Genomic DNA, 17,165 nt, shown 5'->3' with positions numbered 1-17,165 from the left:
AAACCCGTTATTCATGTTAACAAACACACGTATTCCAATTCAACAACACTGATGAAACAAACAAGCTTTGAACAATGTAGAACAAAGTACATTACAAGGTAGCTTGTTACTAGCATGAGTCATTCCACATGGAGTCTAATAAGGTTTACACAATCTTTAGTTACATATAAATTGATCAAATCGATTCTATTATTGCCATAACCGTTGATAACTTAATAGTAATACATCAAGTTGGAACTTGACGATATAGGAGTCATGGAGGTGACTTCAGTAAAACAGGCTTAAAAGGCTATTTCATCTAACTGGCTAGGCTCCACCAGAACGTACAATGGCTTTCCCTTTAGCTTACAATGCCCCTGCATCCCCACATAAAACAAGGTTTTTATTCATCTTCAATGATACTTAATGGGCCTAAAAGGCCAGTAAAATCTTAAATGTCATTGGTTTGAGCTTTAAAGACGAAATGTTTTTGAAGTAATCAAATACCTTGAATTTAGGCAAACCAACAACGCAGGCACATTCCACAACTTCGGCCCCAGCACGTTCTAAGGTGCATATAATTAGACTCGTTAATCAAATACTCAGATATTGTATATACGATTCATGTATTTTCAAAGTTGTATTTAAGCTTTTTGTTTAGTTAGTATTCACTAAAATGTATGTGTATATATTGTATTTACCCAAGAGTTTAATGGAAGCGGAGAGTGTTCCACCAGTGGCAACTAAATCGCCGATGACAAGAGCTCTTTCACGGGATTTAACGGCCTCCATACTCATCTCTAGACGATCGTTTCCATACTCTAGCTCGTATTCTTCGCTTATCACTTTCCCTTTTTAACACCCACCACAAGCAATTATATCATTTAACCATATTGTTTTTTTTATCCCAACAACATGTTTTATTAGTATGTATATAAGTTAATCGTACCGGGTAATTTTCCTGGTTTACGTAGAGGGATGAATTTAGCACCTATGGCTAATGCAATGGGAGGTCCAAATATGAATCCTCTCGCCTCTACGCCTGCACAAGTCCCATCTAATCTATTAATTTAGGGTTCTATTTTTATCTACTATTAACAAGTCATAGTAGGACCATTTAAAGAATTAGTCAATATGACATATTTGATTATTTGTATTAACAATAAACCAACTATAAATATATTAACAATAAACTAACTATAAATTTGATTTTTTTAATTATAATAAAATCTGTTGAGAAAGAATCTAACAAAATCTTAGTTTAAAATTTAAATATTTTTTTTATAAATAACACATTAATATATTTCGAAATTAGTAATATAATATTATTATAAGTAAATTTAACTAAAACTTATTATAAAAAAGAAAATAAAAAATTCTTTATACTAACTTTTTTATAGTTCTATGATATATTCCGTATTATATAAAAATAGAAGTGTAAATATTAAAAATATATTAAATAGGTAAATTAACAAAAAAAAATATTTTATTTTTTAACTTAAATAAATTATTGATCATCATTATAATGGATTAAACTTCGAAAACTATATAATACTTTTATATTAAAATAAATGTATTAACATAAGTTAAAATTTTATATTTACACCCATACATTATCTTTTTTATTTATTTTGAAACTATTAGCAATATATTGCTTAAAAATGTTTATATACAAAAATATAATAGTATATAATAACCTTTAGTTCATATACTATTTAAAAATATGTTATTAGTAAAATATGAAATTTCAGTAATTCATTTAAAATATTAGTGACAAAAATCAAATTTTAATTATAAATTTTATTTTATTTTAATTGTAACAAAATTTGTTGATAAAAGAATTAAAAATATCACCAAAAATTCAAATATTTTATAAAATAATACAGTAATGTAGTACCAAAACAAATTCAAAATTAATGTATTATTCCAGACTCAAATAGTTGTGTAATTTTCCAAAGTTGTCTCGAAAAAATATATTATTTTAAAAATAAATATTCAAACTCAAAATGATAATATTTCAAATTTTACAAAAGACAAAATCATGGATAATAAAGATTAACTTTTTGAAATGTACCTGAAAAAAACTAACTATATATGTCGTAAAAATTTAAAGTAACCTAATGTTTTGACGTCTTAATTTAAAAAAAAAATAGAACTTAATATCATAACATCCAAAACAAATATCCTATATAATAAATTTAATAAAATTGTATGATAGATACTACTATGTATAAAGTTTACTAAAATAATAGGATTATATTATTTAAAATAAATAAATCCCGTAAAATACTAAAATGAGATATGTTAAAGTATATTTTCTTAAACACAACATGTAAATATAATTATTATAGTCATATTTATTTTCTATAATATAAATAAATAAAATTTAAAAATGTATTATATGCAAAATGTTTAAATTAAAGAAAACAACATAATTTGAATGGGGTTCTCTATTTGAGTATTTCATATTTTTATTTTATTTTACCTAACTCGAAAATATATTAGTAAGTAATAAAAATCAATAACAAAGTATTTTTTTTTTTAAAAAACCATTATATATTAATAATACTGAATAAGAAATATTAACAATAATATGATATAGTAATACAATATATAACACTAAAATAGAAATTATATATTTAATACATTTTTAATAATATAAAATATATTTAAAAAATATAAATATATCCGCACGAACGTGCGGGTTAAAATCTAGTATTATTTTATTAGTCTGGTTTATATTAATATACTTGAAATGGATTTAATATAAGCATATCTTAGTCTTTATTATTATTGAATTCTTAAAAGGTTCACAATAAGACAACAAAATTGTGAGGCGGACGCACGAGTGACGACGATTATATAAAAAGTTTTTAAAAGGATAATAATTAGTGACCAACCAACCACACTAGCTAAGCTAGTATGTGAGTGTAAAATCATTAATCCATAAAAAAGTTGTCTATTGTTTATTCAATCGTGTCATATTATTGGAAGATATGATCCCTTCGGATTCTATCAAGAAGGAGCAATTAGTAGACAAATGGAACATAAAAGAGAGGGAAAGGTGAAAGAACCGGCGACGAGAGAGATGTCCATGTGCTTGTAACGATCTACAAAGATATCAACGACATGTTTGAAGGCAACTGGATCTAGCAACAGCGTCGTTATGTCTTGAAACATGATTCCTACAACACAAACACGTTTGTTAACATTTTGTATACTAAAAAACGAGATAATGATGAAATTAAAACTTGAACAAATAAAGAATAAAAGAAAAAGAGAAGAAGAAAGTTGGACCAGTCTTTGGGAAGTGAGGAATGACTCGAATGGCGTCGGAGATGGCCTGTAGTCTTGGGTCTCCCTGCAACCCATTCTCTACTGCAAACATCTTTCTCTCTCCTTTTCACTCGTGCGTGTAGGTGTGTATAATAGATGAAGAGAGAAAGCCGTTGAGTGTATTTATAGCATTTATTTATTTATCACCCACTCATCGTACGTTTCCATCCCAAGCTACTATTTCTATTTTTTGTTTCTTCTAATTAAATCTCACTTGAAAGTTGAAAACAACCAATTCATGATGATTATATTCAATATGTAACTCAAGGTGACGGTGTTTCTAGTGGTGCTTTCGTGATTTCATTATGGTTAATTATTATGGATGTCTTATATGTAGACAAATTGGGGTTTTGTTCTTCACTAGTACACAGATTAGTATGAGCTATAGTTAATGACCGAAATTAAAAAATCTGGTGGGGAATAGATGGCATGAATCAAGCACTCTCAATTTAATATATTAACTAGATCATGACCCACTCGACCGAGCGGGAATCAATTTTTTTATCTTTATTTGTACTAAATGTTATACATGATTGCAAGTGTATTAATATAAAATTTTGATAAATAACAATGTGTACTAATGTGTTTAAATAAGCAATGTATTTAATTACTAAATTTGATTTTTAAAATTTATGATAATGTAAAGTAGATTTTTTATATATTATTTTAAATATATAGTGCTATATTTTGTATTTTCAATATTTATCATACAAAACTTACATTGGGGTGTTATTTATATGAAAATATGTGTAACATAATATATTTATATATTATATAAACATATCTATGATTTTCGCAAAGACCATGCGCACCCGCACGGGTTTTATTTTTAAAATGTATTCTGTATTGTTTAGTTTTTTGTAGTATCGAGTTTGTATAATTCAATTTTGTGTTTAAAAAACAGTACCAAAACTGTCTTTCGTATGTAAAAATAATATTTTGCAAGCGCGAGTTGTGTCTTTTTGTTATAACACAAAATTTGATATAAAACTTATGTTTTTTGTACATTACGAAGTTTAATTTTTTAAAATAATTATTACATAATTTGAAATTGAATTTTATCCCTGAGGTCTAATATATTTTGTCTGTAATGGTTTATAGCATTTTCGATATATATTATATTTCAGTTTGGTTTGTTTTTAGTATTATTGTATAAGTATAATACTATATAATATTACTATATTCTATACAATATATAAAGCTATGTGTTATTTGTTTTAGAAAGTAGATTAGGCCCAAGGTAGTTAAAGAATAGTCAAATCCTTATTAAGTGTCTATGATTTATCTACCTAATGTTATTTGTACTAATAAAATCAATATGGCCAATGAAAGTATATTGATCAATTTAAAATGAATTGTATAGGATAATTCTAGTAAGATTAATATTTTTAGTGTTCTTAATATCTATCTTATTTAAATCGACATGTAATAAATGTGAAACTATATATGGAATATGGACAAAAAAAAGAATTGTATTTAAGGAAATACATCAATGTAAAGTTAGACTATAGTACATATTATGTATAAGAAATGAGACATTTAATTTAAATATATGAGGTCCACCTTTAAAATCTACATAAAAGAAGTTGTAATGTTTCTGATTTAATAAGATAGATTATTTTAAAATAGATTATCTTAAAGACAAAATTCTTTTTTTTTTGCGCACCAACAAAGTTCAATTTTACTCTCTACTGTAAAGAGTAATATGGAGTGATGATAACAAATGAAATGATAAATATTATTCTTTCATTATTGTAATAATCTTACTTTCTATTTTACTTTTAGAAGATAAAATAGGTGAGATAAAAAATCTTCTCCAAAATAGAGTGTGATTAGAGATGTACTCAATGTCTTTAACTGAACAATCAAATTATAAAGAACGTCAATATATTTTTTAAGAGAAAATGACTCAGTGGTAAAATTATATTCCCTAAAATAAAAGTTCATTAACACTATACCACAAACAAAAAAAAATGGTGAAAGAGGACCCACTCGATATTAGGAAGGATCAAAACGTACGAGTGGCTATATCGACTGTTGAACCGCACGCCTATGCCTGCTCACTCACTGTTTGCATATCATCCTTTTTTTCTTCTCTTCCCACTTCCCTTTTCTTTTTCTTTCCTTTTGTTAATCATTACTTTACTATAGTATATGAGTAATAATACCAAAATTTTATTAGCACCCTGTTCTGATATATTGACTATCTAAATCAAACTGATTCAATTAGTTTTGTATTATATCTCATCATCATCAGAAGGTGATTGGTTGGATTTAGATTTCGGGTATATATTCCCTTTGTCGTTTTAAGCTCAGCACTACTACATACTTCTTAGTTCTCACCATATCAAAGAGATAAGAGATCACATCACCAATAACAACAACCACTGGTTTGTCCCCCCTCCCTCCCCTCCCTAATTAATTTTGAATAATCCTATTACACATAAAGAGGACCTATGATTAATTATCATTATTTTATTCGATAAAAGATAACCAAAACAGGAAAATATTAATTTGTTAGCCTTGAGGAAATTTAATATATACTATATAATAATAAAGGGCTATAAAAGACACTATGAGAGTAGTGATCCATAATAGGATTACTTTTACAAAATTTTCCTGTTGTATATTTGACATGAATTCAAAGAAATATACCTAAAGAACAGATGAAGAAGCAAAATCAAAATCAGTCAGATGAAATTATTATCGTCTCCAGTGGTCAGTTGTGAACCAAATATGCTTTCATGATTTCATCTACTATTGACACACTTGTCTTATCTTTTATAAAATGACACGGCACTCTATGGTCCTTCAAATTCTACTTTAGTATAAAAAGGTCAAGTCAGATCCACTCGTAGAGGTTAGATCCTTGTAGGACTAGTGAGAGATCTGGTTGGTTAGGGATTTTTTTTTTCAGGATCTCTGAAATAGTTAAGAGTAGCTGAAGTGTAAAATCTGTTTTACTTCGTTGCAAAACAGCTAAACATAGAGTAAACATATCCAAAAGCAGCGGTAAAAGATGGTGAAGTTCGAAAACGAAAGACAAAGGAGTGAGCACCTCACAAATATCTTTCGTGCGGTTAATTTCAAAAGAGACAGAGAAGGACACCAAATCTTTGGAGGACAATCACTACCAAGATCTCCTCTGCCTTATTTCATACACATCATCTTCTCTTCTTCTTCTTCTTTTCTAATTAGAGGGGAAAAACAAAACAAAAAAATTGACATAAAGAGTTGAAAGAGAGGGACTTGACCATGTGCTTATGTGCTCTCTTCTAACAGTGACATCAACACTAATCACAATAGAAATCAAAGATCCCCACTTCTTTACGTTTTTACTGTTTTGACAGATAGTGCACGTTACTGTAATGCACAGCACTCTTCACCTTTTGATGCTACAAGGCATACATGACAAAGAAACTATATAAAACGTCCAATATTAGGACCCACGTGTAGATATCTATCAGTCATGCCAATTCCTTATTAACGTGAAACATGATCCGTAAAAACCTGAGTGACTATGCCTTGGAGATTACTTTACTCATGATCATGAGTGTAACCAATAGGAAAAGAAAAACAGTCCAATAAAAATAATTAAAAAAGGTAACCGGTGGGCACATAACAACTTTATGGGAGTGAAGCACAAGGTGGGCATGAAATACAGCATCAAACTGTTGGAGCAAATGAGATGCGAGAATAAAGGAGATGATAGAGTTGAAGTTGGTCGTTATCGTTTTGGTGTTTAGTCATTATCTTTTCGAGTCTTTAGGCTCAAGTATTGTTAGGAGTTATCTTGGTTTTCTATGCTTAAGTTTCGGAGTTATCTATTGACGTTTGTAGGCTATATAATGCCATATGTTTTCAATGAATGAATTAAGTTTTACAGAGCAAGAAACAGAGCCTTATAGTTTACAAAGTGGTATCAGAGCTTTCTTGATCAAAGAATCAAAGTCGAAGAGATGGGAGACGATAAGATGAAACTACCACAGTTCGATGGTCATTGGGATCACTGGAGCGAAGTAATGGAGAATTTCTTCCGAAGCAAGGGGTTATGGAGTGCGATTGAAACAGGCTTCGAAGAACCAACGGACGTGACAACGTTGACGGCCGAGGAGAAAGAGCAACTTGACAGCGCTAAGACAGATGATCACAAGGTGAAACATTACCTTTATCAATCCATTGATAGGGTAACGTTTGAACAGATCTTGGATAGGAGAACGTCCAAGATCATCTGGGAATCGATGAAAAAGAAGTTTGGAGGAAACGACCGTGTGAAGAGGTCGTTGTTGCAGAAACTCAGAAGAGATTTTGAGTTACTTGAGATGAAAGATTCTGAGAAGGTGGAAGAGTATTTCACAAGAGTCCTGGCAATTACGAATCAGATGAGGAGTAATGGAGAGGAGATGCCAGACTTGAAGGCGGTAGAGAAAATACTCAGAACCCTAAGTGAGAAGTTTATGTACGTGGTGGTTTCCATAGAAGAGTCTAAGGAGATCGAGAACATCACACTGGAAGAACTACAGAGTTCTTTAGTGGTTCATGAACAGAAGTTCAGAAAACCAGAGAAGGAAGAAGATAAGCTGTTGAGTGTGACTCAAGGAAGAGGAATGGGAAACAGCAGAGGAAGAGGTTTCAATGGAAGAGGCAGAGGTAGAGGACGAGGCCGAGGCTTCACAAACAGAAGCACTGTGGAATGCTACAAGTGCCATAAACTTGGACACTTTCAATATGAGTGCCCAAAGTGGGAGGAAGAAGCAAACTATGCTGAGGATAATGAAGATATGCTACTAATGGCATATATAGAAGTAGATGAGGACGACGATGGAGTTGATACTGATCTGGTGTTGATGGCTCAACCAGGAGCAAAAGAGATCACAAAGAAGACGACATGGTTCCTTGACTCAGGGTGCTCAAATCACATGAGTGGAAGTAGAGAGTTGTTCTCAACAGTGGATGAGAAGTTTAGACACTCAGTCAAACTTGGAAACAACAAGAAGATGGAGGTTGTTGGAAAAGGAAGTGTGAAGATTGTGCTCAGGAACACAACCTATACAATCAGAGATGTTTTCTACATTCCGGAACTCAAAAATAACCTACTAAGTCTGGGACAGCTGCAAGAGAAGAACATCTCCATCGTCATCCAAAAGGGAACCTGCAAAATTTATCATGATGAAAGAGGTCTACTGGTTGAAAGCAAGATGAGTACAAACAGGCTATTCACTTTGATAGACCAGACAGGAGATGCAGAGAGATCAAAGCAGCATTGTTTTCAAACAGAAGCAGAAGATATGCCAAAGCTGTGGCATGAACGGTACGGTCATCTTAGCCATCGAGGGATGAAAACATTGCAGAGCAAAGACATGGTGCGGGGACTCCCTACATTCGGTACGCAGAGCTTCACATGCTCTGACTGCTTAGTGGGAAAGCAACCAAGGAATGCAATTCCTAAGAAAAGTACATGGAGAGCTAAAGAGATACTTGAGTTGCTTCATTCTGATATTTGTGGACCTATTAGCCCAACGTCTCCTAGTGGAAAGAAATACATTCTCTGTTTCATTGATGACTACAGTCGGAAAGCATGGGCATATTTTCTGAGTGAAAAATCAGAAGCATTTACTCAGTTCAAGATATTCAAGAAGAAGGTGGAAACAGAAACTGGTAGAAGCATCAAGTGCCTGCGCACTGATAGAGGAGGAGAGTACACATCAAGGGAATTCACAGACTTCTGCGATAAAGAAGGCATTAGGAGACAACTGACTGCAGCATATACTCCACAGCAGAATGGTATTGCAGAGAGGAAGAATCGAACAGTGATGAATATGGTGAGGTCATTGCTCTCAGCAAAGAAAGTACCGAAGTTCTTCTGGTCTGAAGCTGCAAACTGGACATACTATGTTCTAAACCGATGCCCTACAACTGCAGTAAAGAACATCACACCCCAAGAAGCGTGGAATGGAGTCAAACCAAGTGTAGAACACTTTCGTGTATGGGGAAGCATTGGTCATGTCCATATTCCAGATGTAAAACGCAGCAAACTTGATGATAAGAGCATGGCATGTGTGCTAGTCGGTTTCTCTGAAGAATCAAAGGCATATAGGCTCTACAACCCAACGATGAAGAAGATAATAGTGAGCAGGGATGTGATATTTGAGGAAAATAAAGGATGGAACTGGGAAGGAGAAAAGGATCATCAGCCTGAGTCCACTCTTACTTGGAACGATGATGATGTATATTGGGAAGAAAGTGAGGAAGAAAACAGTGATGATGAAGCCCCAGTACCTGCAACAGAGGCTAACATCGAACCAGAACAACCTGCACCAGAACCTGTAGGAGCAGTAGAAGAGCCACACCACGAGCAGGGTGTCCAAACTAGGGAGGGACGAGTCACTAGACGACCTCGTTACTTGAGTGATTACGTCACTGAGGGAGCAGACATGGACGATGAGGATGAGTTGCACATGGCTAACATGGTAGAATTCAACTCTACAGATCCAACTAGCTTTGAAGAAGCAGAGAAAAGCTTAAAGTGGAGAGAAGCTATGGATGTAGAGATGGACTCAATCGTGAAGAATCAAACTTGGAAGCTATCAAGTTTACCAGAGAATGCAAAGTGCATTGGTGTGAAGTGGCTATACAAAACCAAGCTTAATGAGAATGGAGAAGTGAGCAAGTACAAAGCGAGGTTGGTGGCTAAAGGATACACGCAAGAACATGGAATAGACTACACAGAGGTGTATGCTCCAGTCGCTAGAATGGATACCATCAGAACTATTCTTGCAACTGCGGCACAAAGAGCTTGGGAGGTGCATCAACTAGACGTAAAGTCTGCGTTTCTTCACGGAATTCTTGCAGAAGAAGTTTATGTACAGCAACCTAAGGGATACGAAGTAGCAGGACATGAGGACAAGGTGTACAAACTGCACAAGGCATTGTATGGTTTGAAACAGGCACCAAGGGCTTGGTTCAGCCGTATTGAAGAATACTTTGAGAAGGATGGATTCACGAAGTCGAAGAATGAAGAAACTCTGTTTCTAAAAACAGAACATGGTGATACATTGATTGTGAGTGTATATGTAGATGACCTCATCTATACAGGAAATAATCTCAAGATGATGGAAGAGTTCAAGAAGTCAATGCAAAGGGAGTTTGATATGACTGATCTAGGCAAGATGAGATATTTTTTGGGCTTAGAGGTGTTGCAGACGACATATGGAATACATGTCTGTCAAGCAAAATATGCTCTTGAAATTCTGAGACGTTTTGAAATGGAGAATTGCAACTCAGTCAGAAATCCAATGGTTCCTGGAAGTAAGATTGATATGGATGAAGGAGGAGTACGAGTTGATGAGACTTTCTACAAGCAGATCATTGGAAGCCTTATGTACATTACTAACACTCGACCAGACCTGCAATTCTCAGTAAGTCTGTTGAGTCGTTTTATGTCAAAACCGACACAGCTTCATGTTCAAGCAGCGAAGAGAGTCTTAAGATATATAAGAGGAACCATAGACTTCGGAATCTGGTACAGGCGAGGAGGAAGTGGTGAGCTACAGGTCTATACTGACAGTGACTTTGCAGGGGATGTTGAAAGTCGAAAGAGTACTACAGGATATGTTTTTCTTATGGATGGAGCAGCAGTTGCTTGGCTTTCCAAGAAGCAACCAATCGTTACTCTTTCAACTACTGAAGCTGAGTACGTTGCAGCATCAGTTTGTGCATGTCAGGCAGTGTGGTTTAAGAGAGTATTGGAGGAGTTGGGACATCTGGTGAGAGGGGGCACGGTCATATGGTGTGACAATACTTCAACAATCAAGCTGTCTAAGAATCCAGTATTTCATGGGAGGTGTAAGCACATTGGAGTACGCTTTCATTTCTTGAGAGAACTGGTTAACAATGGAGAGATATGCTTGGAACATTGTGACACTCAAGAACAGGTAGCAGACATCCTAACGAAGCCGTTACGACGAGAAGTGTTTGAAGATTTGAGAGACAAGCTTGGAATTTGCTCTGCAACGAGTAAGCTAAGTCTTGTGGACCAAGCTTAGTTTAGGGAGGGTTTGTTGGAGCAAATGAGATGCGAGAATAAAGGAGATGATAGAGTTGAAGTTGGTCGTTATCGTTTTGGTGTTTAGTCATTATCTTTTCGAGTCTTTAGGCTCAAGTATTGTTAGGAGTTATCTTGGTTTTCTATGCTTAAGTTTCGGAGTTATCTATTGACGTTTGTAGGCTATATAATGCCATATGTTTTCAATGAATGAATTAAGTTTTACAGAGCAAGAAACAGAGCCTTATAGTTTACACAAACTTGAATCCCCAAAGGAACAAGGAGCAGGCTGAGGGAGATCGTGAGGACACCTTTGCTTGTACATTAGTATGTTTTACCATGTTTTGTAACTTCCTCGTCTTATTTTGCTAATTGCTATAGACATTAATTATGTACAACGCAAATGAGTGACTGAGTTTTACTGCATTATGCATTTATTGTGTTTGATAAGATTGTAATGTCCCTCAATCTATGACATGGAGCTAAATCTTTTATGTGTACGCAATCGCTAATGTAATGTCAAGAAACTTGTCTTTCTTGTAACAAATGGGGAAAAAGCATGTTTTAAGGTGTAAACTTGGATAGGATTTTTTAAAAAAAACTTGGATAGGATTATATTTACAGCAAGTTTATTTTAAATCCATTCCCTAACAAGAAAGTAGCATATACGCGAAATTGAACAATATAAGAAATCCATATAGACCAAAGCAGCCCAATGATTTGGAACCGCGTGACACGTACGTAACTCCTCCGTCCGCCGTAACATTGCCACTATCTGCTCCAGATAGATGCTGGACCGTACCGGAAGGACCAGGTCTCTTAGTTTCTCCTTCACACAACCTGACACTTGAACCGGACGTTGAACCGAAGACATCATCCAAGTTACTCTCACTGTTAACGCACAAACCGTCATTGTTATACAACCTCAGCTTCCTCCTCATCCTCCACACTGTGTCTCTCTCGAACGGTACTGGCCCTGTCAGGCGGTTATCGTTTAGCCTCAGCTCGCTTAGATCCTTCACGCCCCGAAACTCCATAGGAATCGACCCGGTCAAGTTGTTGCCTTCCAGATGAAGGACCCGGAGACTGCTTAACCGAGTCAAGGATCCCGGTATGGGGCCATAGATGTTCATATTCGAGAGAACCAGAATCATCAAGTTCTTGAGCCCTTTGAACGTGCTTTCTGGAATAGCTGCTGAGAATTTAGTGTTCCCTTTGAGCACCAAAGCTTGAAGTGAGTTTAGGCCTTGGAGAGACGACGGGAAGGGACCTGATAACCGGTTATAGCTAAAATCCAGAAGCACTAGTTGGTTGAGCCGGTTAATGGAGTCGGGGATAGGACCGGTGACTCGGTTATGGCTAAGATCAATTTTGATCAACGAACCACTGGTAGAGAGTGTAGATGGGATTGGTCCGGTTAACAAATTATGGTTCATGTCCAGAACGTTTAGTTCTGGAAGAATCAAACCGGGAATCGTACCAGTCAAATGGTTCACACTCAGATCAAGCGATCTCAAACCGGATAACCGGTTAAATGACAAAGGAATCGAACCGTTGAGGTTGTTTTTATGCAGATCAAGCACTTTCAAATTGGTGAGATTGCCCAACTCGTCCGGGATTGAACCGAAAAGACCATTCTCTCTCAAAACGAGAGTCTGCAAACTCGAGCCCAAGCGGCCCAGAAACGAAGGTATTCTCTGTGGGGCCCGGCCCAAACATCGATAGAAGAACAAGGCTTTAAGGTGTTTAAGCCTGGTGACGGACTCAGAGACGTAAGAGCGTTTCGGGTCACAAGTCGGGAACGCCGTGTCGTCTGAGAGAGCTCCGAACGACAGAGAGACGACGTGGTAGACGTTATCTTGATCCGGCATACACTCGATCCCGTGCCATCTGCCTCGACACACGTCTGGAATTGCGGCGGCCCAGTCGTTGCCGGTGGCACGCATGATGTCATAGACAGCGTCTTGCTCGTCGGGCTCTGTGCGTGCGCCGTCGTTAGTCATCGTGAATCCTGTTTGTGGGCCGTCGATCAGTGCAGACGGAGCCACCGTGTCGGAGGGGATCACGGTGAAAGAAGTGGCCAGTGGAGATATAACAGAGAACACAAGGAGCATTTGGCAGTAGAGGACATAATGTGCCATTTTTTGTTGTTGTTGATTCAAACAGTCTGTGTGTGTATATATCGACATTGATTTTTAAAAAGTTGGATGGGTTAATAAAAACGTTCACTATGTCATTATGGCTATCACGGGATAGCTCGAGGAATGAAATTTATGATCTTCGCTTCCTGCATTTATTGGTTTCACGAGATATTCGCCTTTGTGTTGGGCTCTGGATCCAACCCATTTTCTAAACGGGTGGGTTTTACCCGAATTCTCTTTAGCTCATTTTGATAAGTCTTTTTCTATTGGGCCGAGACCCCTATTCTTTTTCACGAATCAATTTTTCTTTCCAGACACAATCAACGACTTTATTAAAAGAAAGCTTTTAATGGGTTTTGTATATTAGTCATTTTTGGATATGAATGTGAAGATATAGCATATAATTTTTTGAATTTTACATGTGGTAATAATACAATTTATTGCTAACCTAAAGAATACATTACTAAGAGCTAAATAGAAAAAAACGTTAAAAGCAAGGATCAAGGAAAGAATAAGGTAAAAAACAATGCTAATTTGTAAGTGGCAACACTAAGAGCAACTCCACCCATGGTATGAGATTGCTGTAATATAAGCATACTACAATTTGAGGAGTGACGGTTGGTTCATTTAAGGCTGCCAGAAGAAGAAAAATCGAATGGTAGTTGAGGGAGGAGTTTATCGTGAATGTTAGGCATATTGTTATCTTCTAATCAAATAGATAGATATTAGAGTATATTGATTTATTACGGTTTAGTTCGATTATGTGTATACCGTTGTGTAAACCATCTATAAATACATTTGTAATGTTGACTTTCAACACTTAACAGAAATAGAAAGAGTTTGTTACGATCATCTTCTTCATCGTTTCATCAACTCTAAGATGGTATCAGAGCTTTGAGGCTTAAACCTCAAGCGATCCGTTTCTTTTCTTCTTTCTTTGACCTCAGATTGATCGATGATTCTCTCGATCGATCTCCTCTCTGTTTTCTGATCACCGTTCTCGTTTGATTCTGTGAAGATGGTGGTGATTGCACGAAGATCGCGTCGTATTGCGAGACAAGCTCCGTCGTCAGCTCGTCGAGTTCCTATTCCGGAAGACTCAGCTCCGACGTTGCCTGTATCTCCGATCGCTGTCGATCTACCTTTGGATAACATTCACTCACCTTTCTTCCTCACTAGTGGCGACAATCCAGGTCTCTCTATCATCTCCGAAGTATTAGATGGTACGAATTATGATAACTGGAGCATAGCGTTAAAAATTGCCTTATATGCTAAGAATAAGCTAGCATTCATTGACGGATCTATAGCTAGGCCTCTCGAATCACATCCTTATTCCCGGATCTGGTCTCGATGCAACTCTATGGTTAAATCTTGGATTCTCAATGTTGTTTCTAAGCAGATCTACAAAAGTATACTTCGATTCAATGACGCCGTTGAAATCTGGAAAGATCTGGAAACTCGTTTTCACATCACTAATCTTCCACGCTCTTATTAGTTGACTCAGCAGGTATGGTCTTTACAGCAAGGATCTATGGATTTGGCGACCTATTACACCACTCTAAAGACGCTTTGGGATGAGCTTGAGGGTGCTAATTGTGTTGACACTTGCCATCATTGTGACTGCTGCAACACAACTGAGAAGAAAGCAGATCATGCGAAGGTTATTAAGTTCCTTGCTGGCTTAAATGAGTCTTACTCGGTCATCAGGAGCCAAATCATCATGAAGAAGAACGTTCCTGAGCTCTCTGAGATCTATAACTTACTGGATCAGGATTTTAATCAGAGAAATCTCACTCCAGTATTGACTGCGACTGCTTTTCATGTTAATGCTCCTGATCAATCTACTGCAGATATGCCTCTTGTCAATGCAGCTCAATCTTCTGCTCCTCCTAAGCAGAACAGACCGATTTGTTCTCATTGTGGTTATAACGGACACACTGTGGATACTTGCTACAAGATCCATGGCTATCCAGTTGGGTTTAAGCACAAGCCAAAGCAACAAGCCGATAAAAGTTCATCAACTCCGAAATACAACAATGCTAAACCTATTGTTGCTCAGACGGGATTTGTGGACTCGGTTTCTAATGTTGTCAACAGCCTTACTAAAGAACAAATAGAGGGTGTGATTGCTTACTTCAACACTCAGCTCAAGCCACAAATGCAAGCGAACTGTGTTGCTTATACTTCTGGAGGCACAATAATAGCTCTCCCGGGTATGGCTTTCTCTTCCTCTACACTCTGTTTTGTTGGAATGTTGAAAGCAACCAGGAATGCCATGTCTTCAGAGACGTGGATTATAGACAGTGGAGCTACACATCATGTGGCTCATGATAAAAACCTTTTTCTGGATCTCACTGATTCAGTTAGTACTTCTGTTACTCTCCCAACCGGTCTTGGTATTAAGATTGTTGGCATTGGTACTATCAGACTTCATGATTCTCTAATATTACGAAATGTCTTATATCTACCAGACTTTAGGCTGAATCTTCTGAGTGTAAGCCAGCTTACAAAGGATTTGGGATACAGAGTAATGTTTGATCTGGGTGCTTGCTTTATAAAGGATCCTATCAAGGGCTTGATGATTGGGAAGGGTGAGCAGATTAGCAATCTTTATGTTTTGGATGCAATGGACTTGGCTGGTTCTACATTCATTCAACAGCAGTATGCCTCTTGTTCTAGTGTTGTTGTTGATGTAAGCCTCTGGCACAATAGATTGGGTCATCCATCTATGTCTAAAACCGACTCTATTATAGATGTACTTGGCTTCCAGCAAATCAATAAAGAACCAACTATAAATATATTAATTTAGGGTTCTATTTTTATCTACTATTAACAAGTCATAGTAGGACCATTTAAAGAATTAGTCAATATGACATATTTGATTATTTGTATTAACAATAAACCAACTATAAATATATTAACAATAAACTAACTATAAATTTGATTTTTTTAATTATAATAAAATCTGTTGAGAAAGAATCTAACAAAATCTTAGTTTAAAATTTAAATATTTTTTTTATAAATAACACATTAATATATTTCGAAATTAGTAATATAATATTATTATAAGTAAATTTAACTAAAACTTATTATAAAAAAGAAAATAAAAAATTCTTTATACTAACTTTTTTATAGTTCTATGATATATTCCGTATTATATAAAAATAGAAGTGTAAATATTAAAAATATATTAAATAGGTAAATTAACAAAAAAAAATATTTTATTTTTTAACTTAAATAAATTATTGATCATCATTATAATGGATTAAACTTCGAAAACTATATAATACTTTTATATTAAAATAAATGTATTAACATAAGTTAAAATTTTATATTTACACCCATACATTATCTTTTTTATTTATTTTGAAACTATTAGCAATATATTGCTTAAAAATGTTTATATACAAAAATATAATAGTATATAATAACCTTTAGTTCATATACTATTTAAAAATATGTTATTAGTAAAATATGAAATTTCAGTAATTCATTTAAAATATTAGTGACAAAAATCAAATTTTAATTATAAATTTTATTTTATTTTAATTGTAACAAAATTTGTTGATAAAAGAATTAAAAATATCACCAAAAATTCAAATATTTTATAAAATAATACAGTAATGTAGTACCAAAACAAATTCAAAAATTAATGTATTATTCCA

At 35.0% G+C, this 17,165-nt stretch overlaps 2 protein-coding genes across 2 annotated transcripts; both read right to left on the bottom strand.

The window, feature by feature from the left end:
• Nucleotides 1-52: 52 nt before the first annotated feature.
• LOC108814969 (adenine phosphoribosyltransferase 2) lies at nucleotides 53-4,723 on the bottom strand. Its single transcript, XM_056991251.1, has 6 exons — nucleotides 3,277-4,723; nucleotides 3,054-3,164; nucleotides 929-1,021; nucleotides 681-830; nucleotides 487-545; nucleotides 53-356 (listed from the first exon to the last, which is right to left on the bottom strand). The coding sequence occupies exons 1-6, from the start codon at nucleotides 3,365-3,367 to the stop codon at nucleotides 282-284; spliced, it is 579 nt and encodes a 192-aa protein (XP_056847231.1). The 5' UTR covers nucleotides 3,368-4,723; the 3' UTR covers nucleotides 53-281.
• Nucleotides 4,724-11,987: 7,264 nt separating this feature from the next.
• Nucleotides 11,988-16,639, bottom strand: LOC108817631 (protein TOO MANY MOUTHS). The gene has a single exon (XM_018590369.2). The coding sequence runs from the start codon at nucleotides 13,546-13,548 to the stop codon at nucleotides 12,007-12,009; it is 1,542 nt and encodes a 513-aa protein (XP_018445871.1). The 5' UTR covers nucleotides 13,549-16,639; the 3' UTR covers nucleotides 11,988-12,006.
• Between the last annotated feature and the right edge of the window lie 526 nt (nucleotides 16,640-17,165).

The sequence above is a fragment of the Raphanus sativus genome, chromosome 7, assembly GCF_000801105.2.
Source record: "Raphanus sativus cultivar WK10039 chromosome 7, ASM80110v3, whole genome shotgun sequence".
NCBI lineage: Eukaryota > Viridiplantae > Streptophyta > Magnoliopsida > Brassicales > Brassicaceae > Raphanus > Raphanus sativus.
Note: the sequence above shows the minus strand (reverse complement) of the source record. Positions and strands in the feature narration are given on the sequence as shown.

Coding starts and splice junctions, on each gene's coding strand:
- LOC108814969 (XM_056991251.1), bottom strand. CDS start 3,367: ATGTTTGCAGTAGAGAATGGGTTGCAGGGAGACCCAAGACTACAGGCC. Junction 546..680: donor CGCTTCCATTAAACTCTTGG/GTAAATACAATA, acceptor TATGCACCTTAG/AACGTGCTGGGGCCGAAGTT. Junction 357..486: donor TTGGTTTGCCTAAATTCAAG/GTATTTGATTAC, acceptor GTGGGGATGCAG/GGGCATTGTAAGCTAAAGGG.
- LOC108817631 (XM_018590369.2), bottom strand. CDS start 13,548: ATGTCGATATATACACACACAGACTGTTTGAATCAACAACAACAAAAA.